The sequence below is a fragment of the Taurulus bubalis genome, assembly GCF_910589615.1.
Source record: "Taurulus bubalis genome assembly, chromosome: 14".
Lineage (NCBI taxonomy): Eukaryota > Metazoa > Chordata > Actinopteri > Perciformes > Cottidae > Taurulus > Taurulus bubalis.
The window spans coordinates 5,318,848-5,346,347 of NC_136602.1; the positions used below are offsets into that span (position 1 = coordinate 5,318,848).

At 41.5% G+C, this 27,500-nt stretch overlaps 2 protein-coding genes across 2 annotated transcripts in view; both read left to right on the forward strand.

Moving 5' to 3' along the window:
• LOC306746882 (protein kinase C epsilon type-like) overlaps positions 1-10,338 on the forward strand; it is a gene marked incomplete at both ends in the record, with an annotated part of 48,991 nt that extends 38,653 nt beyond the window's left edge. Inside the window, 5 exons of the mRNA XM_079229864.1 lie at positions 1,095-1,249; positions 8,072-8,210; positions 8,484-8,672; positions 9,771-9,917; positions 10,192-10,338. Of these exons, the coding sequence (XP_079085990.1) occupies positions 1,095-1,249; positions 8,072-8,210; positions 8,484-8,672; positions 9,771-9,917; positions 10,192-10,338 (777 nt within the window). The remainder of the gene's footprint in view (positions 1-1,094; positions 1,250-8,071; positions 8,211-8,483; positions 8,673-9,770; positions 9,918-10,191) is intronic.
• Positions 10,339-15,541: 5,203 nt separating this feature from the next.
• The window catches only part of epas1b (endothelial PAS domain protein 1b), a gene marked incomplete at its 3' end in the record, with an annotated part of 38,231 nt that continues 26,272 nt past the window's right edge, over positions 15,542-27,500 (forward strand). Inside the window, exon 1 of the mRNA XM_079230008.1 lies at positions 15,542-15,601. Within this exon, the coding sequence (XP_079086134.1) occupies positions 15,576-15,601 (26 nt within the window). The 5' untranslated portion in view covers positions 15,542-15,575. The remainder of the gene's footprint in view (positions 15,602-27,500) is intronic.

The window sequence follows — 27,500 nt, forward strand, 5'->3', positions numbered from 1 at the left end:
TGTTTCCATCAGAGGAAGAGCAGGAACAAAGTGCAGGATTACAGGAATATGTTCCCCTTAATGACACTGTGAGGAAACAGGATTGTTGTAACCGTAATTATAAAGATGACTGTTTCATGTTTGATGGGTGGAATTTCAGTTCAGGAAACCAGCTCCTCCCCTGCTGCTGCTCAAAGGAACGGTAGAAGTTCATATTTCTCTCTTACCTGTCGCGGTTATTTATGCATAGTTTTGAAGATATCTGCTGGAGAGATGTCTGCCTCCAATATAATGAGACTATATGGCAAGCGGCTTGTGGTGTTCAAAGAGGCAAAAAAACAAAACAGCAATGTCTCTTCATGAAAAAATAATGACCACAGCAGAGATTTAATATTGAGAATGGATGCATGCGAGAAACGGGACGAACACACAATGTCTGGGAGGGACTGCTCCTGGGTTCTTATATACGAAGCTTTTTATATCTCGACCCCCCCCTCCACACACACACACACACACACACACACACACACACTCTCTCTCTCTCTCTCTCTCTCTCTCTCTCTTTAATTTCCTATATGAAGAAAGCAAACTGGAATTCAGGAAGGGGGGCATTTTCCCCCGGAGCCCATTTTCAGTACCGAGAGAATAGAAGTCTCGGGGCGGTGTGTGTGTGTGTGTGTGTGTGCGTGTGTGTGTGTCACAGGAAGTGGAAACAATCTATGTTGGCCACTTAGTCATCTGGTGTGTGTGTGTGTTTTCACATTGAAGGTATTCTGTGAGACATAAAAGTTTTTTTATGTTGTTAAATGTTGCTTGAATTCATAAACACTTTCAAATTAATTTGTACTTCTCAATTAGAGGTTGTGATATGGAAAGAATACTGTACGACACTTTATTGAAGTCATTAACTCTGTGGCAATAATGGACATAATTCAAGACACATTCACCACATTCTTAAGATGTCAGGAATTTATTTTCCAAATGTTGGTATAGTTTTAGAAATTACAACTATTGGCGCCTCGTAAAAGTAAACAATTCAAATCTAATCACTTATCTAATCAATAAACGTCTGCCCCAGTATTGATCGAGCGCCTCTCTCCTCCGCTCTTCCCCAGGACCGACTGTTCTTCGTGATGGAGTACGTCAACGGAGGCGACCTCATGTTTCAGATTCAACGCTCGAGGAAGTTCGACGAGGCGAGATCTCGTTTTTACGCGGCCGAGGTCACGTCCGCTCTGATGTTCCTGCACCGGCACGGAGTCATATACAGGTAACCGTGCCGACCGTCTGAGCATCAAACATTCAACAGGTCACCAGTACAGTACATATATACATCTGGATTATTTATTTTTTCCCCCATTCATATTAATGCAATTGGCGTCACGGTATTCTGCTGCACTCGCACATCCTTCTGCACTCTTACAGCAGACTCTGTCTCTTTAATCGCTGCCAAGCATGAACATTCTGCTTATTTGATTTGGAGCTTCCAACTGTGGATATGCGTCTCCATTACAACGCATATAAGAGAATTCCCAGAGCAAAAAGAAAATAAACATAAAAGGAGTACTTCACCCACAAAGTGACCAGCTGTATATCAATTACTCGCCCTGTTACCTTGAAAATAGTTTTTTTCTCGCAAGCCTCCATGACGTCTGAAGTGTTTTTTACCAAAGATGCATGTGTTTGGGAAAGAGTGAACATATGAGACGTGGATTATTCTGCACCAGTTTTTATAAAAAATGTTATCAATATTGTTTTATATAGTTTTGCTGTTGTCAAATCAGTACGTTTAACACTTCTTCTCCGGTCTAATAATTCATATGCAAAAAGGTGATTTCAAATGCAACGCCTACCAGCCAATCAGAAGCAGAGTAAGGGGGGGGGGGGGGTGTCATGGCTTTGCCATAGAATATTTCATAATTAGGTGGACAGGTATGAGGTCTTGCAACATTTGTCACCGGGCTGCAAGGAAACCGTTTGACAATGATGTGAATAGTTGGCTATTTTCGCTCTAATAACCTTGAATTTATTGCGGTTTCGTGCATTCTCATCACTTCCTGTCGGTCAGACAAAGTCGTCCGTTTTCTCCAGATTGAGATATTTAGCGCATGGCTGTTGTCGGTTCGAAACCCCTCCAGGAAGCTGAACACAAAGCCACGTGTCCGCAGAATGCCCTTGTGTTCAATCATACTGAAAAAACAACTGATGATTTTTTCTCTGCTTATGAAACTCAAAACTCTGTTGACCCTGAAGTGCCTTGTGTTGGTCTGCAGCTGGCATCACCGTCCTTCTGCTCCAGGTACCGTTCTCCGGACTCCTCAGTCATAATATCATTGTCAGTCAATAGCAAACACGCAGCTGGTGCCACGAAAAGCAGCTCGCCGCTGGAATCATAACACCATTGTGATGGATGGACTTCGGGCCGTTTGCTCCCAGAAATAACTTTGATGAGAGGAAAGTGAGGGTCTTCTTTCCGGTGTTTTCTCCTCACGAATCAGAGCCTTGATTTGGGTGTTTGGATTCTTCTCGTCCCGCCATCTGTGCTGCGTGAGGACGGCGAGGACTGAAGAGGGCCGCGTGTGCGTGTGCATGTGCGTGTGCATGTGCGTGCTCGTGGTTGCGTTTATGTCATGACGCTTCCCGTTCACCTGTTTTATACTTTCGCCATCAAGGTATTTATGAAACACACAAGCATTCCTTTAGCCCCGACCTCAACTTAATTCTCAGTCTTGAACCCTAAAATCAAGTTAGAAACTTTAAAAACGGGACAAATGGAGCGCTTGAGACAAAGGGGTGACAGATTAAATATACATATTGTCACACAGAGGGCATGAGAAAAATAAATAATGTTTTGGACATTAGGGCATGTGACAATGTTCTGGTGTCAACCTGAAAATGAGCATCATGTGTCTCCATTAAAGTGACAACAGTCTAATGCCTGAGCAGACCTAAACTGTGGACGAACATTATTATCACTGACCTGAAGTAAATCTATTGACCTTTGACCTCGTAGTACCCGATAAATATGAAACACATTACCAAATGAGCAGGTGTTCGATTGTAATGTGTTTTTTTGGTCCTTGTTGAAATGATATATTACATATTAAAATACAAAATTCAGCTTTGACTGCTTTGACGTGGTTGCTTTGATCCCAACTAGTGCTTTTATGCTTTTATGAGTCATGAAAACAGACAAAGTGTCCCCAGAATGAGGAAACAGGCTAGGGGATGTGATGGAAGACATAAACAGTGTATGTGTGCAGAAGTTAAAGGTTTGTTAAGCGTGACAGAAGATGAGATATTCTTCTTCCACACTGCATATTTGTCCGAATATGTTTGTGAGTGGGATTCCCCCGGGAGCTTCAGTTTCCTCACAGTGCAGAGGAGAACATGTGAACTGAAGGGCAGAGACAGGGATGACAATCCATCATCAAGAGAACTGGTTCTGTATCGTTACACAACAGCAGAAACTGACTGTAATCTTAATGTGAATCTATTGGCCTTGTTTCGACACCAACCTTTTCCCCCCCGGAGGGTTTAATAACTTATTTGGTTTTATCTGATCAGAATATTGCCGGGTAAGGTTTTCTTTTGTGTTTTGTTTTGGCCTTCAGACAGGACATGAAGTATGACCAAGATCCGGTGACTCAAAACAAACAGAAAATCAATGCCAATCAAAGACTGTCAAACTGAGGAAAGAAACCAAGCTCCAATGTTTTGCCGTTTATTTTTGTCTCTAAATAAATAGGACAGTTTAATGAGCCTCATGCGTTACAAGTCACACTTAAAAACAATGTCCTGTTTGTATCACAGGGACCAATAGCTTCAAACCAGAGAAGAGTACAGAGGAAAACCCAAATCCAGAAACTTTCTATGTAATCATTTCAGTGAAAACATGTAAAAAAGAGAAGTAAAAACAATTCAATGATAATTACTTTATTCGACACTAATGTGACACCGAATTAGCTCAGATGCTAACCACTTCCAAAGTTTGATTATTAATGTCATAAAACAAGAAATGTGCACCATACATAAAACAAGCCACCATGAACACAAAGAGCATTCACCCAATTGAGGTTTGGATATAAAAAAAACGTGAAAAAAAGAATGGAATAAAATGGTATGGAACGCCTTGAAACACAAAGAAGATGAAAAGTTAAAATCACTAAACGTACTTCCACCCTGTCGTGTCGTTTAGTTCTTTTGGCTCCGTGATCTGAGAGAGTCCAGTCCTGCTGGTGCCTGCTGGACCAGGACTCATTGTTTCACAACGTTTCTGTTTTGAGGGTGTTAATAATGGAAGGGGGGGTTATAATCACACCATTTGTATGTGTACGTGTTTCTTTGGGTTGGCACAATTGAATCCAAATCAGTCATCAAGGTTAGAGCCAAAAGCCGCCAGCTTTACTGTTTTGTGATTGTTTTTTTAATAGTTTTTGGCTCCACCGCTATGTTTTAAAGTGACACTCCACCCAGAAGCCTGGCTCTGAGTCAAACTCCTCATATAGTCTTAAAATGTGAAGGGTGTCTTATTACCAGAAATACCTCTAATTGACCCCGGCCTCTGTTTTTACTGAGCAATCGAGGTAACAGACAGAGGCCTGCTGGATTCAGACCACCAATAAATTCCAATGATGATGATTTTTTCATAGTAGGAATAAACATCGAAAGCGAAAGAAACGTCAAAGAATCTTTATACGTCCACCTGTGTGCTCACAGTATGGTGTAAAGAGCCATAATTTCACTCGACTGGACTGATGAGTGGATTCCAGCTGTTTGTGCATCAATGTTGATTGGCCTTTATTTGGGTATCAGATGGATCATATTTACTCTGTCGGTACACACACACTCCACCAAGAAGGAACTACCATGAGAAAGATACTTATTTTCTTTCTTTCTTTTTTTCAATTCTCTGCTTGCCTCCAGAAAGATATAATTCCAACACGGAGGTTGAAATACATTCTGAGGGACTCCAGCCAAGTCGACGCTTTCAAATATTGAGATTAATGGATCGGTCTTTCAACATTGTGTTCTCAGTCATGCTGTTTTGATAGTGAATGTTACTCTGTCAGAGGTTGGCAAGGAAAACACACACACACACACACACACACACACACACACACACACACACACACACACACACACTCTATGTTCATAAATGATGGCTGATTTGACTGAGCTACCTGATCCCCTCTCTCTCTCTCTCTCTCTCTCTCTCTCTCTCTCTCTCTCTCTCTCTCTCTCTCTCTCTCTCTTTGTTAAGCGAAGGAAGAGGAACAACAAGTGTTTTGGGAACATTATGTCCTGACTCTCCCTCCTCCCCTCCTCGTCTCCCCTCCCTCTCCTCTCCTCTCCTCACCTCTCCGCCCCTCCCTCCTCATCACTCCCCTGGTGTTCATCTCTCCTCCCGTCTGCTCCTCCTCGATGCTCCCATCGCCACAACGCCCTCATTTCAACAAGCGAAAATCCTTTTTCAGACAATAGAAATGCGTTGTTGCACTTTCACTTCTCTTTCCAACTTCCCTGAAGCAGAACTTCATCACACTGCCTTGGGAATTGTGACCCAGTAAAATGTCTGTTCAATGAAAAAGCAACAGGACTAAGAACCTCACAAAGCATCTTAAGGCCACTTGATTATGGTCAGTGCTCAATATGTCCATCTGGGACGGCAATCCTCGTGAACGCAATATCCCAGAAACGCCTTGAGGGAATTCCTTCAAATTTGGCATAAAAGTCCACTTCGACTGAATGATGAACTGATTTGATTTTGGTGGTTAAAGGTTATTGTGATCTCACAAAAAAAAAGGATTCGCATGTTAATCATGACGCGATGACAGTTTGGACAGAGAGAGAGAGAGAGAGAGAGAGAGAGAGAGAGAGGTTAGCTGTCATAGTGCACTAGGGTTGTCTCTCAGGACGTAATGGAAAAATCACTCAAGATTAACATGAAACACAGGAAATGCTTTTCAATTGAGCCTGATTGCTGTGTGTGTGTGTGAGAACTCCTTCTGCAGCAGCTCCTGTTTATTGACAGGATTTGTTAAGCGATATTAAAGATTTTCTAACACAAAGAAAACAAACATGGCGGTTGTTTCCTCGGAGCACAATGTGACACTGATCCAGGGTCAGTGGGGCTTTTACTGCAACACGCTGAGCCACTTTCTTCCATTTCAGGGTTTAACCACGAGACAGGGAACCCCTTGGACCAGCTGCTTCTCTTACCACAGCGCTCTCAGCCTATATCACTGTAAATGGCTTTAAAACCAAGACTGACCTGGTCCTGGTAGTTTGTGTGTATTTTAATTAACACTCTCTTTTCTGCCCATGGACTGATTCAATTATATATATATTTATATATTATTTTATTTGTTTAATCTGAAATTTGTGTTGTTTTCTTATCCAAAGAAAACTGTGCCTGTAAATGAAAAAACTAGTGTAATTTTAGGCCAAACTGGTAATAAACCAGACAAAATATTTGTCGGTTCAGAGCACAGAATCCTCTCAAGATTCATTGATTTTCAGAACTCTTTCACAGGTAATCATGCATACAAATACTATATAGATATACACTAGTAATAGCAGTAAAGAATCAAAGCATGAAGAAAACTGATTCAATTATTTTACAATAAATACATTAAGGCTATAACAAAGAAAATGAAAGATAATGAAAATGTTACCCATTCCCTGCTACGCAACATAGATTATTAGGCTCCTTCTCATCCTACAAAACCCCAACAAGACATCTTCACATAAATACATATCTTTCCATTAGTGCGGCTGAACACCTGTAGCCACTTAATATTGAATTTCCCTGCAGCGAGGTGACGTGTAATACAAAGATTAGCGTCAGCAGTCATTTGAATTCAATCACAAATGCATTAAATTCGTATGCTATGTCTTTCTGCCCTGCTGCAGGCGGGCAATTCAGATTTAATGCGCCGGGAATCGCCTCGGTGAGATATGTAAACAGGCAGCCGGTCGGCGGTTTAATTTTTCATCTGCAGGAATATAGAACAGGTGCTGCGTTGAACCTTTTTTGTTTTCTGTTAATGAAAGATTGCCTGTCTCCTTGTGCTTAAAGCGCGAATGGTTTCTCATCAAAATAGCTACGTTACGCACACAGCTTGCACTGCATTGATTTTCATTCATAAGAGAGACGGTTATGCAGTTTGCGTGCTCAAAAACATTGAAACTCAGGACCTAAATATGAACTATTGAGTGAAAACTTGGTTCGAAGCCAACTGTCAAGCTCCGCTGCATCTGACATGTCATGTTTTTTTTCCTTGAGACTTGAGGTGCATCAGCGTTCATAGCATTGTTTTAACGTTGCACGATATCTGAGATCCTGCCATAACGTTAAATTGTATGTTAAACTCAGGAAAGAGATTCAGATTTTCAAAATGTCATTTTGCTAAAAAATTCACACAACCTTCGTGCAATAATGTAATCCATACCCAGCCAGAGCAAGGCATGATGGGACAGAAAAGTACACACTTTTCACCTGAAAAATCACAGCAGCTCGCAAACAGGATTGTTCTTTTTTTCCTTCTTCTTCTTTGTTTTGGAAGCGTACTAGAACAGGACAGTTGCATAAGCTCTTGACTTTGGAAACACGCACACACACAAACTCTATCTCCTCCCTGGCTTGTCAGGGCGGCTGCACTTTGAAAAACACCTTCGGGCTGAATGGCTGCATTGGCTACATCGAAGGAGATGTTGACATTTTTGTGGCCATCAACCATCAAGCCCAGATCTGCAGCATTCATAAACGCCCCTGTCGTCTCTCAACACTGCTTCTCTTATCTCTCTTATTGCCCCGCCCCTTCACCTCTTTCTCTCATTAAACCCTCAACTTTCTCTTCACATTCTCCTTCTATGTTTGTCTCCCCCGCCTCAGAGACATGTGGTCCGTTTATGAGAAGCATTTGTTTCACAAGAATAAACTGAAACATTGAATGGCTCACAAGGCATATTCTTTTAAAAACACAATGTCTAATAACGTCTTGATTAATGTCACTCCTCCCAGTGTGCATAGTGCATTTTCCCTCTTGTTAATCCTTCCTCTCACCTGTGCAACACTCTGGCTCTGCAGAGACTTGAAGCTGGACAACATACTGCTGGATGAGGAGGGTCACTGCAAGCTGGCGGACTTCGGGATGTGCAAAGAGGGCATCCTCAACGGAGTCAGCACCACCACCTTCTGTGGGACGCCAGATTACATCGCACCCGAGGTGACCTCAGACGACCTCAGACGAACAACATCCACACCCACAAACCCACAAACCCACACATGTGCAGGAAACACATCATTTATTTGCCCACGTTCGACTCTTTGCAGACGATGCTTGATTTTTCATCGCTAACATGGAGTTGAAAGAAGAACATTTTACGTTTTTTACATCGCAGAACTTCACACACCTGCACAGTTTCACATAGGTAAAAATGTATGTGTGCTTTTTGACTACCTGTTTGTAAGCCTCTCTTATTTTTGTACGTGTGATCAGATCCTTCAAGAGCTGGATTACGGCCCGTCAGTGGACTGGTGGGCTCTGGGGGTGCTGATGTATGAGATGATGGCCGGTCAGCCGCCGTTTGAAGCCGATAATGAAGACGACCTGTTTGAGTCCATCCTCCACGACGACGTCCTCTATCCCGTCTGGCTCAGCAAGGAGGCTGTGTCCATTCTTAAAGCGGTCAGCTAGCTCTTCATTCAAACACGTAGCATAGTGAGCACGTTTTAGTCCACTCAGCTGTGAACTAAGAGTCCATCTGAACATAGATTGGTCCCAGTTTGTGTCCAGTCGGAACAAAATCCATACTCCCACAAGACAAAAATACAGGGTTTGTGCTTGTATGATATGTTAACATAACATAATTGGTGATATGTTTGCATGGAGACCTTCAAACTCATCTGACAAACCAATTATTCTTTAAAATAGATCCATACTTGCTAAAGTATCTTTCGATGAGCACAATCTGTGTCCTCGTTGTTTCGTTTTTTTACCGTTTGCTTTCTTAAGTTATGAGCTTTGAAACTCTGCACGTTATAATAATTTGAATGATGTCCAGCCCTAGTGGACTAATGGGCTGTTCCAGATCCAACATAAGAATCCACAATTTTGCGTTTGTCTCAATCTCAGAGTCACATGTGAGTGAGGATGCAGCTTTTTTTTCTCGTTGTCATATGTTGCCTCTGGAAGAACGCTGGACAATTTCCGCTATAATCCATCACTTTCTTCTGTGTTTTTGGTTGTGTGGGTGTGTAATGCCACTTGACCGTTAGTTTATTTGTTTGGCCAGTTTTTCCATCACAAGCCTTGCGTTTACCTTGGCTGTTGACTGCAAGGCCTTGTGGGAAAGTGTGTGTGTTTATGTTGGACAATGTCTTGGACTCTGACCAGTCACTTAACCAGCACACCAAGCCCTGATAGGACATGTCCTCCAACTGAAGGACTTCGGGTCACGTAATAAACTCTCTCAGCTAAATCCAATAGCGGAGCAGCTCGTTCACCACTCATCATCCAGCTTTCAAATTTGCAGAAAACCCATCCGAAAATGTCAGATGAAGAAGGCATTTTAAAGAGTGTATCATTCTAAGACCCAGAATTATCTCCTTTTTAATTTTTTACATTGTAACAATTGAAAAAAAGGGATATTGAGTTGACTGTTTCTACTCGTGCTGGTTTGTTAGCACAAACCATCATTTTTTATTATGTATCTTTCACAAGAATAAAATCCTCGTCTTTCTCTCCGTCTCTCTATCTCTTTGCTTTCTTTCCGTCGCTTCTCAGTTCATGACCAAGAGTCCCAACAAGCGTCTGGGCTGCGTCGCGGCTCAGGGTCTGGAGGAGGCCATTAAGCTCCACGTGTTCTTCAGGGAGATCGACTGGACGCTGCTGGAGCAGAGGAAGCTCCGACCGCCATTCAAACCTCGCATCGTGAGTTCACACAGACACACACACACACACACACCTGATCATGGTGGGAAAAATGTATTCTGTTTGAAGGGGCTACAATATGAGCATTATTACTTTTCTGTTCACGTGTGAATCTTCTGGTTCGACCAGCAACTGAAGACGAAATGTTCTCATGAATAACGTTATACATTTTTTCTTGCAAAAAGCTCATTTTAAAACGACTAAACGTTGAATCTCGTCTTAGACCAGAGGCACCAGAGGCTGAAACCCGTCTCTTTTGTTCTTTGCCTTCCAGAAAACCAAAAGGGATGTGAACAACTTTGACCAGGACTTTACACGAGAAGAACCCAACCTGACGCCGGTGGAAGCCAACATCATCAAGCAGATCAATCAAGATGAGTTTAAAGGATTCTCCTACTTTGGAGACGAGACTGTGGCCTAAACACACACACACACACACACTCTGACACAGATGATTTAACACATTAATACACACCACCACGCCGGAAAAAAATCTTCGAGCAAAGATATATTTGAAGAAAAACACGGCCCGAGACCTGCTGAACTTCTTCAGATTCTGACTCCACTCCAGGAATTATACTAGACCATCGGTATCTCTCTCTTTATGGTTTCTGTGCTCTCCGTTTGTCCGTATGTGTATAAGCCATTAAGGTATATGCTCTAGCAGCATGCAAGAGCAGGTCGGAAACTGTAAGAAATGGCCCTTTACCTTTGGTCCGGATGCATTTCTAAAGCAGCGGAAAAAAACAAACTCTGTGTTTTCAGAGGGGTCTTTTGAAGTAGATACATGGGCAAAGTTGCGGCATGTAAGTGTGTGTGTGTGTGTGTGTGTGTGTGTGTGTGTGTGTGTATGTGTGTGTGTGTGTGAGCGAGATAATGTGAGTGCAAGTGTGCATGCATGCATAGTTGCATACTGTACCTCTAGGAAGAGCAAGACTGTCATTTCTGTACATGATGTGCTGTATCCTGTGTCTATCTTCGTGTTTAAAGAATGTTTTTCTTCTTCCCTCTACTTGTATGTGAATGAAAAAATAGATATATGTTAAACCAATGATTGTATTTAAAAAAAAGAAGGTCATTCATTATAAAAGGAGATGCAAGAAATAAGCTTTTTTTTCTTCCCTCTGATGAAAGCGTGATGGAATTAGAAGTTCTTCATTCATAACCAAAACGGTACCGTTAGCCGTCAGCTAACAGGCCTCCAGTAGCTCCCCCCTGGGTGCGTTCGGTTGTAGTGAGACATGCTTGCAGTGTTAACGCCCTGTTTTTTCCATATATACGACTTCATGTGTGACATCGGGACAGTTGTCCAGTGAAGCCAAATCAAGAGCTGAAGTCTAAAATGTCAAAGGAGCTGTTTAAAAAAAAAAAGAATCCTTACTGTTACTGAAACTCTTGCTGCACCTTCTGGAGCAAAATCTCTTCATGACCACTTGATCGTTGAAATGTGTGTGTGTGTGTGTGTGTACTGGACCTACAGTTTCTTGACAACCCAACACTTTTGACTCCACATCAGAGAGGTGGATCGTACACAGAGGTGAATGTGTTTGCATGTGTTCAACTGAATGTATTTGCTCTGAATGTGTGTGTGTGTGTGTGTGTGTGTGTGTGTGTGTGTGTGTGTGTGTGTGTGTGTGTGTGAGTGTCTGTCTGTCTGTGTTTGTGCATTATCTTGTATTTTTTTATTTAAAGCATCTTTTTGTCCATGTTGTTGTGCTGCTTTTTTTTACTAGATGATCTAGTTAATGGGTGACTTGACCCTCCTCCTCCTCCTTCTGTTCCTCCTCCTCCTCCTCCTCCTCCTCCTCTTCCTCTTTGCGCCGCCCGGACATGGAGGTCCAATAAGCTGGTGTTCAGAGGTGTTGATCCATGTCACAGGTCAAGTTTAGGACTTTATAGAAAAAGGAAAAAGAATCCAAACACATTTCAAGAAAACTCCATGTGCAATATTTTTTTTAGTTGTTTGTTAAGTTGTTTTTTTTTCTATTTTTTCTTCTGTTTCTTTCTTCTTATCTTCTTCTTGTTTCCCTTCAGCCCCGTCCACAGACAGGCACAGAGGAGACTACTTTACAGTTAGTTTAAAGACATGAAAGTGATCGTTATTTCCAACATATTTCAGGAAGTGGGACTAGAAGATGTATTAGATACAGAAGACTCTCTAAACACACACACACACACACACACACACACACACACACTCAAACACATACGCGTGGACAGCGGTGCAGACTTGACATATTTCTACTGCCGGCCAACTTTCAGAACACGGATGTGTCTGCCGTCCGTCACGTCTCTTCTCTTTTCTTCTCTTCTGTCTTAACGTGTCTTGTGTTGCATCTTTGTGTTTGTCTTTAATTTAAAACAGTTTCTTCCACTACGACCCAGAAATGATGTTCTTTCCCGGAAGTCCTTCAATGCAAAATGCCAAATTCAATTTCGAAGTGTTCCACCCTCAATCCCTTTCGTCAAGAATAAAAAGAATAAAACCATGAAGGAAGTTCCTTTTTCTATTCTCAGGTTGAAGGTAAATTGTGGCCTGAGGTTGATTTCAAACAATAAAGACAGTATTATGATTTATCTTACAGTATCAAACATTCATCTTCCTGGGCTCATATGCAGAATGTTGCTGTATGTACATGTTTCTGTATTTGTGAAGCTTTTGTATGTATACAATGTTGTCACCTGTTTTTTTTCATTATGTGCTTCATTTGTGTTTATGTCAAAGTTGTTCTTTTCTTTTACGCTGCGTGCCAAATGTACTGTATTTTAAAAAGATGTGAAGATGTATTTTAATTTTTGAAACAAATTAAATATCATAATGTCAGAAAATACATTTTTGTTTGTTTTTTTGCATAATTTTTGTTTTTTTACACCTGAAGGTGAAATGTTTTGTGAATTCAGCGGAAATATCAATAGCATTTTTTTATTATGCCCACGTCTGTAATGCATTACAAATATACTTATAATGCATTATAGTCTGCTAATAGCACTTCATAATTATAGTTATAAGCACTCATGAATATGAATTATGCTTTATAACAATAATCATATTAAATGCATTTTATGATGACTTATAAGGTTCAGTTCCAAAATCCTTAATAATGAATTGCTGGTCATTGTTCTGCAAGGATAATACTGTATTCTAATTATCATGGATGTAATATATATATATAATAGTATTTATTATTATGTGCATTATAATGTGCTCATAAGATACTCTTAAGTATCTTAGAAAATAGACATTTTCGTCACTTTACTTGAAATGATCACTTAGAGTAACATATATATAATAATAATAATCTGTTTTATACTGCATTATAAAATATTAGAATGTATTACAACTAAGTGATGCATATTATTATTACTGTTGTAAAGCATTATAAATAGTGATTATAACATATATTACATTATTTTAATTATATATTAATTATAACATATATTAAATAAAACAATGCTTAAAGGCGTCACTAAAACCTGTTTCCAAAATGTCTTCAGAATCTTGCAAAACGCCTTAATTGTTAAATGCTACAGTTTTACCTTTTAATGGAGAAATTTACATTTAAATGTTTTCCTCAGCCTAAAATTTACTCAGAAATGCAAAAAAAAAAAGTAAAAAATATTTGATTTTACCAAACAGTATAGAAAAATCCCTCCACCAAGGAGGAGATTTGTATTCACAGTGATCTTCTCCATCTATAATTTGTGAGAGGTTGCCAAGGGACGTTAAATGTCAGGAGAAGTTATCTGCCTCTCAGTTTCCGAAAAAATGTGGTGAGACCTGCTTTTGAACTTTGCTTTTGTTGGTGGGAAACTAAACACTATAGTCTGAGGCTGAGCTGCTTTAACGTGTGTTTTAGTTTCTACCCCAGGCTTTGTCTTGTTTTCCAGATCAGTCAGGTGAAACCAAATATTTAAAATCAGCTCTTATAATATTTAATTAATATAATTCATTTCCTTTAGTGTATGTAATTGGAATGAGCGGAGAGGTATTTAGCTTCTTGCAATCAACGTCACAGCTATAGATGCTACTTATTCCTAAAAAAAAGTTTAAAAAATGCTTATTATGTAGAACAGACAATTTTATCATAATATATATTATTGGATTATATCATCATAAATTGATGCATTATTAGTAAAGCTGCCTAGTAACTAAATCTGCCAGACAAAAGTGGTGAAGAAGTATAATATTTGATAAAGATGCATAAAATGGAAATACTCAAGTGTGTTATGGGGGTGTGTACCTTGTGCATGGTGTAGTATATCTAGTACTAGAATCATGGTTGGAGTACTGAAAAGGCCCAAGGGCCCAAAGTGGCCGGGCCCCCCACGGCCTTCAAAAACGACCACAAAAAAATACCAAAACAACGACAAAGAAATGCAGAACAGCTGCAAAGAGACACAATGAGACTTACGATAATTATAAAAATGGAAAAATAAACAAAATGACCACAAAGAGACACACAACAACTACAATGAGTTGCTGGTCGGAGAGGTGTAGGGGCCTATTGTCTCACTTTTCACCCCTTATACCAGATATGTAGATGAATGGAAAACAAAGGTCTGGCGCTCTAAAAGCATGAATGCTCATGAGGAGAGTACTTTAATCTCATCGTTTAACTACATTTATCACGACAGATGACTTAAAATAAATGACCCTGCTCTCTATGGCTGCTACACTCACACTGTGCATATGTACAGTGTGTGTGTCATAGTACAACTTGCACATATACTATATACAAGTTGTACTATGACATGCAACGTCTGTGCAGAAATGCCCTGTTGTTTTTTGACAGATGATACATCTCGAGATCGAAAAATAAAAAACATGTATCCTGGAAAATGTCAGCGTGGAGGCAGCCATGTTCTTTTCCAACAGTAACGTTATTACCCCACTCTCAATCACAACACATTTCCCAAAACACTGAGCATATTCCTTTAAAATCAAATATGAGTTTTCAAAAAAGTTTCAAAATGTCATCATCGTGTAAACATTGTAGCCTCTGGGCCAGTTTGTATCGTTTTACTGGCGGGAACGGACCTCCACGCTGATGTCGTTTCCAGCCGTCTGCACTTTGAGTCAGGTGGGAGAGTAGATGCCGCGCAGGGGGAGGGCGGGGCCGGTAGGAGGGGAGAGGGGGGCGGCTCCCGGTGGCGTTTCCAGCCAATCAGCGCGCGCGGACCTGGACAGGCCGGCTCTCACGGTGCCAGCTGAGCTGCAGGTCAGAGACCGAGCAGAGAGCCTCGCGCGTCTGTCAGACCGGCAAAGCGAGGAAACAAAGTTTGCACAAGCGGAGGACTCCGCGCGCGGCTTCCGTGTGGCCACAGCAGCTCCAGCCGACCAGCCAGGCGTGAAGGGTGCTTCTTTTCCTGCGGGCGAGAGGCTGCGCAATCCTCGGCAGTGTTCTGAGACTGTGCGGCCACGACCCCCACCCACCGCCCACCACCTCAACCCAGCCCTCTCCAGCCCCCACCTCCCCTCGGTCCCGTTTTAATGGACTAACCGACAGGTTTTAATGACATGACCAGTCAGAGGACTTCTGACCCGCGCACGTCGATATAAAAAAAAAATACAAAAAACACACACACGTGTTGCTTCTTTTGACTTTTCTAAAGTCGGACTTAACGGAAACCGGAATTACAACAAGCGGGAGAGACAACATGACGGCCGACAAGGAGAAAAAGAGGTAAGACGTTTTGATTTCCCTGCAGTTTGTTCACGCGCTCATCCGCGCGCGGCTCCGGCGCGTATTCGGTGTCCACAGGTCGGCTGACTGCCGGCCTCTCCGGCCCCGGGGACCTGGCGCCGCAGCGCCGCATGTGACCTGGCCGGCGTCTCTCTGGCCGGCGTCTCTGCTCCGATAGCGGGGTGATGAAAAATCACTGTCGCGGCCAAAAGGGCTCCATGTGCAGACTTTGCGACAATGTGTGTGTTTTAGTGCATTTAACTGGTTGGTTGGTTCATTTTAGACTTATTTAAAGTAAGTGGTTTTGATTCAGTTTGCTACAGGTCGTCACTGGTTTGAATTCTAAATTAAATTGGACATTTTTTTACTTTCATACAACCTCAAAGGCCTATACAACTTGATTCCAATGACCACAAATATATCCAAAATGTGTAACTTATACTAAAACCCAAGTAGGTGGAGGCTATTCCATAATGACTCTGTTATAGCTAATGTGTTTACTCCTCTAAGGACACCTAATTTAAGCTTTAATATATACAATTAATTATGCAATTATACATAAAGGCAGACAAGTACAACACTTTAGTGTTTTTCCTCTTTTCATGAAAGCTGTGGTTTGTCAACATGAAGCTTCAGTTTCCTGCAGAGTCATACAGGACATCTTACTTCTGCATAGAGGATGCTTGCCAGACAGTTGAAATACCACAACCGCATTGCATGTTAAGGTAACTGATAAAAAAAAAGAACAAGAATAAAAAAAAAAGCCTCCTTACAGAGACAATCACCAATCAGTCATTACAGAAGATATCAGACTGCCCGGTCAGGACATTTCTAGACCTTGTGGTATCGAGGAGATTACAGCTGGGTAATGACCAAATGGAGTTCTGCTGGATCTGAAAAACTGCATCTATTTTTTTGTTTTTGTTTGTTTGTTGTATGCCTAGTCAGCTGATGCATCAGATAATGATTAGCCCTGAAACCAGCTTGTCACACATTGAATTGCATTGTGAAGTACAAGCCACTTGTCATGTGTGAAATACTTAACATGATTTATATATTTGTCGATATGCTTTTTTATTTTTTTTATTGACTTTCTTTATTGTCTGGTAAGTGTGTCTTCCCGTAAGTGCCGCCCTGCTTTGTGGATTGTTGATTATTCCCAAGTATAGCGATGAGGTCATGGGCCTCATGTTGCGTAATAGCGCTGCACTGGTTCCAGCTGGTCCCAGTTTGTGACGCCTTTACAGCTGCTTAATCACGCATGTCAAAGGGAGAGTATTGCCATCTCACGTGGGGGAAATGCTTAATTTAAACGACCAGATCATTAAAAAAAAGATGTTTAATACCAAACATGGGAGGGATTAACAAACATGGCTTCAATCAAGAGATTCAAATGGATTATTTGAAACTTTCAGATCAGATTTTTTCATCAGACAAGGTCCAAACATGACCTGAACCGGTAATGGATTCAGGCGATTGGACGAATATATGATGGACATTGTTGATATTTTTGGGGATAGCGCTTTTTGTCATTTTATTTTGCTGATCTAATGGTCGGCCTCTTTGAGGATCAAAAGCTTGCACGGATCCTAACTGGCAGGTGGAGTTGGGCCTTGTGACGCACGTTCTTGTGACACTGACTTCTGATGGGGGGTCTTTCACAAAGGGCCGTGACTGAGGGGCGCCGACAAGCACGTGTCATCCCCACCTGTTTGTTCACCTGGAGGCTGCGAGCCCCGAGGCGTCCCTCATCGGACGCCATCTGACCCTCTTTCTTCCATCAGACTACGCGTTTACTTGAGGTCCTCTAGTATAATGGAGCCGAATGGTGACAGCGAAGGCCAGGTCACCAAAAATAACACCAGGAGACAGAAAGACCACGACCGTTTCCTCTGGCTCCAGCTTTTGGCCATTTTAGAGAAAGGAGATCGGCAAGTGTGACATGAAAAGCGTCTGTGTGTGTGTGTGTGTGTGTGTGTGTGTGAAAGGGAGGGAGAGTTCACCACTTTCTGTCTCCTCATTGATGTGTGTTTTCTCTCCGTCAGTGTGTGTGTGTGTGTGTGTATTACACAGTAGTACATTGTCACTGCTGCTGCCCGGTAGTCATAATTGCTCTGAGAAGTTGTATGATTCATGGCAAACAAACGCTGTGTTTATCTGAGAGCCAGCGTCTCATATTGTTATTAATATAACTCGTGTTGATAGAGGGAGGATGAACTGGCTGGAATGCCCTCATGCCCTCATGCGATTGTCCACCTACCGTCGAGCGCTTGAAGGAGGAACTTTGGTATTGTTTTTTTTTTTATTAGCGTCGGCTGTAATACCTGTCGACCAACATCTATCTCAACAGGAATATGTTTTGTAATTGATGATGTGTGACGTGGCATAAAAGTTTGCCAAAACACACACACGCGCACACACAATGATACACAAGAATAACAGACAAGGCGTTGTCGAGTTTCGGTCAAATCTCTTTTCAACACTTCAGATTGCATCATTACACCAAGCCAGAAATCTAGGTGTCGTTATGGATTCAGACCTCAACCTGGACAGCCATATCAAGACAATCATGAAATCAGCCTACTATCACCTGAAGAATATATCAAGGGTTAGAGGACTTATGTCTCAACAGGATCTGGAGAAACTTGTCCATGCATTTATCTTTAGTAGACTTGACTACTGTAACGGTGTGTTCACAGGCTTCTGTAAAAAGTCAATCAGAACGCTGCAGCTCGAGTCCTCACTAAGACCAGGAAAGTGGATCACATCACTCCAGTTCTGAGGTCTTTGCACTGGCTCCCTGTCAAACAAAGAATTGACTTTAACATCCTGCTGCTGGTTTATAAAGCACTGAATGGTTTAGGGCCTAAGTATGTTTGTGATCTGCTACCTTATGAACCATCCCGGCCACTCAGCTCGTCTGGGACGGGTCTACTTCCTGTTCCAAGAGTCAGAACTAAACATGGAGAAGCAGCGTTCAGCTTTTCTGCTCCACACATCTGGAACAAGGTCCCTGAAAGCTGCAGGTCTGCTGAGACCCTCATAGACCCTCAGCTCCTTTAAGTCCACATTGAAGACTTTTCTGTTTGCTGTTGCCTTTAATTGATCCAGATTCAATTACTGCATTTTATTTCTTCAACTGCACTGCGACTTTTATAATTTTTCTTAACTGTTTTAAATCCTGTTTTCTCTGCATGTTTTGATGCTTTTCATGGTTTTATGTGAAGCACTTTGAATCGCCTTGTTGTTGAAATGTGCTATACAAATAAACGTGTCTTGCCTTACACTGTTTCCACCTGTCACAGCAAAAAAAGAAGAACAAGTACCTGTGTTCAAATCATTTTTTTCCCCTCTATTTTTTCAATATTATTACATATATATTATGATTATTATTATTATAAATAAAATGGAGTCAAATAAGAATAAAGTATCACGTACAATGATACTCAAATAAATGAAAACAGAACCAGAATAATCAACCTGTTATAATTGATAAAATATCCGAAATGAACAAGCAAGTGGTGACGTTTTTAAATGTTGTATATATATATTACCCAAAGTAGAACGTTTAAGACGTTCAGTATACATTCTGACTGTATGAAGCTCAGAGATCTGACCAGTCAGACGTTTCTAGGCTGATCATATCTGAAGTTACAATCTGTGTTTGTTATTGTCTGTCAGCGCTTCAGTCAGCTTTACGCAGTGTCCCTCACCTCAAATTAGGGTATCTGTGTTTTAAAAAGCTGATTTAGGAGATAATTATTAATTTTTACGATTTAATTTCCAATCGTAAGGGATATTATTTGCATTTTGCACTAAGATCTATAAGAAAAACTAAGATCTAAGTTGTTATTTGCATGTTATGGGTTGGGAAAATAAAGAATCTTCCCCCGTCATTGTTTTGGTTTTATTAAAAATATTAGTGAAGCACATGGCAGGTTTATTAAATTCTGAACCTTACTCTCTAAATACGGAGTCGGCACATGACAGATACGACTGTTTACTGCCACCTGCATCACCTTTGACCCGCGTGTCGTCAGTGAGACTTTTCCAGAGCCTTCAACTGCATCTCATGGTTTTCTTGCTGCAGTTGAAAGCTTCAGAAAAACAAAATAAGCAAACTAGTAAGGTACCTAATAACTCAACTTGATTTGATCTGGTTTTGCAGACAGTGTGCAGTGTCATCGCTGAATTGTGAAAATGTCTCAAAAAGCCTAAAACGACAACTCCGGTTTCCCAAAAACTCCTTCTGTACAAAGACTGCGTTATGATTTGATACCTTAAAGGGCCGGTGTGTGTGATCTAGGGGATTTATTAGCAGGAATTACATATTATATTCATAACTATGTTGTTATTAATGTATAAAATGGCCTGAAACTATAAGGTGATTGTGGTTACCTTGCAATTAGCCGCTGATATCATATCATAGCATATCGGCGTCCGCCACGTTGCGCTGCCACGTTGCGCTGCCACGTTGCGCTGCCACGTTGCGCTGCCACGTTGCGCTGCCACGTTGCGCTGCCACGTTGCCATGTTGCACTGCAATGTTTCAACAAACCAAACACGGATTTTAAAGTCACATGACCTGAAGGCCACCGTAGTTCTACGGCACGCTTGTAAAAAGAAGAAGGGGCGAGCGGAGGACTATTCAGTTGGTTGCAATCTGCAACTTTACCACTAGATGCCACTAAATCTTATACACTGCTCCTTTTAAAAAGAAGGATTTCTTCTCAATGGGTCCAACAAATGTTAATCTCTCTCAAGTCTTTGTTGCATTGCTGCCGTAAGCCATAAAACACGGATCCTAACGGAGCTTCTTATTGAAATTCATGATGAGTCTGTGATGCAAATGTTTAAGCACCGAATTCATCTTTTGGTTTAAGATGTCTCCTGAACACTCATAACTTTTGCTCTCTGTTCTTCTTTTGTTTTCTTATTGTGGGCTCCATCTTTGTGTCTCTCTCCGTTGTGCTGACTCAGGAGGGGAGAGGAGAGAGGAGAGGAGAGCAAGTTGGCAACAACAACTCACAGGACAGATAGTGAGAGTGATAATCCACTTGACTTAGAGGTGATATTAACACATATCACCGAGGCGGGGTGAAGACAGGCGGGAGAAGGAGCTCTGGCGTCGGGTCGGGCTGTTCAGGCCTGCCAACTCGTGGTTCACGTTATCGCAGGCCTGGTTGCCACGGCGCCGCTAACCCCAAACATCACGCCACCTCCAGCCGCCACTCCAACTGAGAGACGGAGCGAGTGTTGAGCCCAATATGTCTCCAAGTGGAACGAGTGTGTTTGTTTTCTCTTGTAGCCCGAAAGAGAGGAAGCAAATACAGTCCACGGACGCAAAGGGTTGCGCTAAAGTACGGTTTTTAAAGCTCTGGTTCTCGGGTGTTTGCATTTTTCCTCTGTGTTTTCAAAATAAAAGTAATTCAGCTCAAAGATATGATCATCAAATATCCACGTGACAAAGCTGGGAACGGACAGTGTGTCACTTTTTATTATTTTAACACAAGTTATCGACTCTGATTCAGCTCCAAACATGTGACTGTATCCATGTTTTGATTCATTATAATCTGATGAGAGGAGCAGCAGCTTTGTGTGAGCGCCGACATTACCGATCCACTTGAGAGTTTGTGTTTCAAGCCTCTTCGCGTTTCAAGCTCTTCTTCAGCATGTAAACAAGCGAGGCGAAGACGAAGAGGGAAACAACTCGAGGTCCAGTGAGTAAAGGACTGTAGTAGAGAAGTGATGGAGATACAGATGACTTTATACGTCATGGAGGTGTGTGTAGATTCAGACCAGCAGCTATATAACACTTCACCGCTGACAGCACTTCAGGACGGGGGAGTAATGCTGTACAATCTGTGTTTTTAAGAGATGACAGATTATGTACTTTTTTCACGTCATGCTTTTCACTGCACATTCATGGATTTTTTTTTCTTCTAAAAAGGGTATAAAGTTAAACTAACCTCGTTTGACCCCGATTTTAACGTCGTCCTGTTTCCACAATATTTAAGTTTCCGCCAGAAGACGCTGATTACCACTGACAGTATTTATTTAATCACTTATTTATTTACATGCAGTAGAGAGCCCCTCTTTTAATGTTTACAGCTCAGAAAATGCTTTTTTAGTCAAGAAAAACCAGACTAAAGCAAATAAGCAGTTCATTACTTGCCAAACACAGTTTAAAACACAGATATTTTTTTTGTAAAATGTTATCCTAGATTAGTTTATAATCAAAAATAAATATACATTTCAGACTCTATTTTTCATTCTTTTTTTACCCCAATAAAAGAAATATTCAAACATATGGTGTAGCCTTGCTCTGCATACTGTCCCTATACTTTTATCCATCCAACCTTTCATCCATTCGCTTTTCCGGGACTTGGTGATAATGAAATAAATAAACATGGCAGTTAAAAAGAATGTGAGCGACAGACAAAGTGAGAAGTGGTCTTATTGTACACAGCCGAAATCAAACTGTATGTCCTGATATTAAACCCACTGGTGGTCAACATAAGGCCCCTGTGGAGCCCAGAGGCCCCCTGGTCAGCTGTAAACTTTGGCCCCCGCACACTGATTGGAGAAGCAGCGGAAACCTCGCTGCATCGTTCCACTGTTATTTTCGTCTCGCTCCTCCTCCGGCTTTCCGTCTTTATGTTTTTTTTTTTCTTTGTCTCTTTTTGCTCATATAACACTCGCTCATATTTTTATGTGGCTCCACGTTCCCCTCTCTCCCCTCCTTCAGAACTCTGTCTCCTTGCCATTTCCTATTTCCTGTCCGGCATCTCCCCTTCTTCCTCTTCCTCTGCTGGCTGTACCAAAATGGCTCCCCGAACCGCCATGTGTCACCTGGCGGAGCTCCAGGTCCTCCGAGACTCCTTCAGGTTGACCGTGAGAGTCTAGCTCCCCTCATGTCAAGTCAAGTCTTGGTGTTGCTCGTGAGCTCGCTTTCGCTTTTGTTTTCCAAAAAACAACAACAAAAAAACCAACTCGGAAAAAAACTCCACATTTAACCCTTCGACCAAATCTGTACTGTAGTTTCCTTGTGTGAAAATGTGACATGGAGCATTTAATGTCACTTATTACTGTAATTATTGTTTCACACACGAGGGACATGAAGTAACTCGACACACAGAAAATATCCCAGGATGCAGTTCATTCAACCTCAACTTGGTGTACACTTTTTTTTCCCACATTTAATTAACATGCATCCTTCTTCAGTCTTTAAACGGCTTCGCACACCGTAAACTGGAATGTGAGAATGGTGACAAAGAGGAAAAAAAACAGTGTGAGACTCGCATTCCTTTCTCTTTAAGTCTCTGTAATCCTTTTGTACAGATTTACCCTGAGTCATTCCAGTTTGTATTACATGAAAAACTAATGAAATACAGCTTTGTCCTCTCTTTCACTCGCCTCAGTTATCACATTGAAACCAGTGTTCCAAGGTTCCGATTTTACTGGAGAACCAGCATCATGGATGGGCAATGTAACCAAAGTAGGCCCCACATCCTACTGATCGGAGCCGGGTAATAAACCGAAAACATACCCAAAAGCTTCCTTTATCTCACCCTACTGACTCCTGCTCTTCTCACCTTCGTTCTACCCGTGAATATTGAAGCTAACACTTTATTTTTGATGAATGAATTGCTCTTTGACAGCTCAGATCTTTCACACTTTTCTCTTCTTTTTATTGGACTAAATGGGATAATCATGAATGAACATGTGAAACTCATTTTAATATAAATGTTGGATCATTTATATATATATATATATATATATATATATATATATATATATATATATATATATATATATTATCATGCATTTCTAATACTTTGATAGTTATGACTTTTTTCCCATAAAGCATGAATTTAGTTTGCACTATACTGTATTATGCATACTTGTGGTTGTCAGTGAGAAGTGAGTCATTAAGTTTGACTTCCAGTTTATGCAGCTTCTTTAATATTCTGATAGAGGGTCCCAGTCTAGTCAGCTGACCTCCCATACGCCACCTGGTGCCTCTTTCAATCAGCCAGTCTATCCCAACCATCAGCGTGTGTGTGTGTGTGTGTGTGTGTGTGTGTGTGTGTGTGTGTGTGTGTGTGTGTGTGTGTGTGCCTCTCTTTCATGGACTATCAGATCCATCAGCAATCTCCTGCATCGTTCTTCCCCCGTTTGAGCCGATGTCGGGCCCATGTCTGGGATAACTGTTAGTTCGGCAGTGTATGTGTGTGTGTGTGTGTGTGTGTGTGTGTGTGTGTGGGTGCGTGCGTGCCTGTTTGGCTGTGTTTCTAGAACTCCATGTTCCTCAGGATCACAGATTAGCAGTACTGTATTGTTGCTCTGTGTTTGTGTTTGGCCAGTCGCCACAACCACAGGAAGACCCACTGTAAGCAAGGAAAGGTGTATGTGTGTGTGTGTGTGTGTGTGTGTGCATGCTTTGGGTGTGGGCAGACCCATCGGCCTCTACTTACGGTGGCCCTTAAAGCTCAATGTATTGTAAAGAGACCCAACAAAAAACAAATGAAGAACCATCTTCACCAGAAAAATGTACAACACACAGAGGGGAAAAAGTGATGCGCTCGGCTTGGACACGCTTGTTTTCGCCATTTTTTGGGGGCTCATGAGGTTATTGAAGTCTATCAGTGGTGTTGGAAAACTTTTTTTTTTCTAAAGATATGTTTTTCAAGTTTTTTTCAAATGAAAAACATGAAATGTATAATAGAAAAGGGAGGATTTGGAAGTGGACATTTTCCTCCACATTCAATTTTTCTGTTGTTGTGCAAAGCCGGGATGAACATGTCCTGGATTTCCCTCTGAGGCGAAGAACAAACAACCAAAAGCGATACCGATCTTCAGAAAAAGCAGGCTGTTCCTTTTTCAGGCCGAGCTGAGGTGCGGTCAAATGTTCAGGCTCCAGCCGACGTCAATGAAATCTGTAAATCTGTTCAGTGGGAGAGATGGAAAAGACAAGAAAGTGATTAGGACATTTCGAGAGCAAATGATCCACGAAGTGCTGTTACGAACTTACCGTACCTGTGCACGTGCACATGCACATGCACACACGCCCGCCCGCGCACGTGCACACAGCCTGACACCTGCTCTGGTTACGGGATCTGTTATCTATAAGCACCTCTTGGCTTGTTATCACAACAATCAATGGTCAATATGGTGGTGTGTGTGTGTGTGTGTCCGTGCACGTGTGCGTTTTTGCGCGTATGCATGTTGCATGTTGCATGTGTCAGACCTGGCAGGGAACAGTTAGCATGCACGGTGGGAGAACTGAGCGAAAAGTAGAGATCAGCAGTGAGATTCTATTTTTGAATCAAGAAAATATTCCAAACGGCTCGGTGGACTTTGCCAAAATTAAAAAAAAAAAAAAATGCATCTACGTCCATTGACGTGAGCAATGACAGACGACTTCAACAGTCCGTGAATGTGCGAGCGCGTGTTGCATCCTCACGAGTTAATCACAAAGGGAGAAAGAGAAGTGATGGAGGGGAGGAGGAGGAGGCTGTTGTGAGGAAGAAAAAGGGAATGAGCGCCGAGGGCGAGGAGGACAGATGCTGTCATGCTGTCTTCACTGGGCAACATAAAAAAAGAGGGGAAGCGAGCATCTCGGCTACTTCGCTAATTGAAGCGAGCTTCAGGTGGAGGAAACATTGGCCTCGGCCTCGTTGTTTAAATGCGTTCCTGATGTTGATGGACGGACTCTAATACAATCTGTAAAGCATTGGCGGCTCCTTAAAAAAAAAAAATCCAACCACAAAATGTTAATTGGTGTGAAAGTGAGTATAATGAGGGCAAATATAGAGCATTTCCAGCAGTTTTTCTATAGAAATGAACACAAACTGCCTCTGCAATGGAAACTAGGGAGCCATGTGTTGACTCGATTTAAATCTGGTGGGTTTTTTCTAACAAATTCTAAGCGCTTTCTATGGAGTCATGGAGTTATGAATGTATGCCAGCATTGATATCAGTTGTGAAGAGGCGGCTGCTCTTGTTGCCTCTTGTCGCACAAAACAAAAAAAGAACCCATTGCGATATATTCATCTCTCACTATTGGCTTCAACCCAGAATCCTAGTTTAGAGCTCCTGTGAGTCAGTCTGTGTATGCGTGTTTTCTTTTCCCTCCTGTGTGTTAACTGACTTTGTGACTCGCTGAGGTTTGGAGTGACAGCGTTACTTCTGACACGGAGGTTTGAGAATGCCAGGTATGTATTTTCTTCCTGTCTCTCTCTACGTTTATCATTAATGTATCGATCCACCTGTCCTTCAGTTGATTACAAGTACAACAATGTAAAAAACCAAGTCAAAGTGCGACGTTCAAAATCCGGAATAAAGATATTCTGAGCATTAATATAGCAGCAAAAAAATACAAGAGAAAGAGGAGTTATGTCAACCTGAGCAGTCGCTCTCCCATCACCATGTTGGCAACAGGAATGCTCCCAATCTCGAATTTAGCAGCTTTTTTAAGTAAAAATACAGAAGCATTCTCGGGAAAAATGTACTCAAATAATCAAAAGTTGAAGTACTTGAATAGAAAACGGTCCCCAGTGGCTGATATAAGTACCACAGGCTGTATATAGAAAGTGGACGTACTGGTCATTTTAAAGCTAAATCAAATGAGAAGAAGGTTCATTGTCTAATAGTCTGTTATACAATCATAAGCGCCCAATCTAAGTGGTCGTGCCTCGCTAACAAGAATAATATACATTTTACAATTTTACATTTTACAATTATATATTAATTAATTAATTAATTAATATTAATTATAATAAAGCAGTTTTTTTAGTGAGGGAAAATGTCTCAGAGCCAGAGCGATTGGAAATTTGTAATCTCTAACAATTTATTGTGTTTTATAAGCCGATCACGTGCTTCTTCATGTAGTAAACGAACACAAATGTTTTCCTCTGAAATGAATGCAGGGTGGATTCTATTTTAAGTAACAATATTCGTTGTTTCTCAGCGTGTTTTTGGTTGCGTGTTCAGTGAGGTTTGACAGGAACTTGGGTGTTGCGGTTGGTTTGAACTCTGGCTTTGTTGGTTTATCCTCATGTGTGACTGCAGCATGTAGCCGAAGACGTGTAGCTCATCGGCCGAGGAAGAATCCAGGAGGATTTCTGCCCGTAGCAACAGAGAAGACACAAGGGACAACACAACCTGCGTGTATGTGTGTGTGTGTGTGTGTGTGTGTGTGTGTGACCTTTTTACTCATCACAAGACTCAGGCACGCCTTCGGTCACATATCTCAAATTGGCTACAGTTGAAAAGGGTGTGTCACGAAGCTCGCGTGTGTGTGATTGCGTAAGGAATATTGGCAGCGCTATTTCTGATGGACTGTCGGGGCTCGGCCCGAGCTAACGGCGGCGCATACCTGCAGTACGCGGCTATCGATGTCGGCTCCCCTGAGGACACTCGGATCTAAATGGTTGGTGTCGAAACGCCTTAACGCAGAAACCTTCCATTGGAAATTAAATGGAAATTGTGATTAATTATTTTTCTCTTACGTCAGTGGCTCAGCTTTGTTGTGTCAGATCACACAGACGGAGAATAAATCACAGTGAGCTAAATTAAAGGTGGTTGTGTTCCTCTGTGTCAACGGGGGTCGGTGCTCTCTGAAGGCCGATATTGAGATTCGGCAGATTTAAAAAGTCAACAATATATTGGCTAAAACAAATGTTTTAATCCAAACACATAACTACACATTTTTTTGGTAAAGATCTCTTGACTTGGTTTTTAAAGAATGAAAGGGGATATTTCTGAACTCAGATTTATTTTTATTATCAGATGACATCGAAGCCAATACGGATTTCTCTGAGATTTGTTTTATCAAAATAATGTACACAATGTTTCATATAAATAATCTTGTTGGAGATGCTGGTTACAAGTTTAT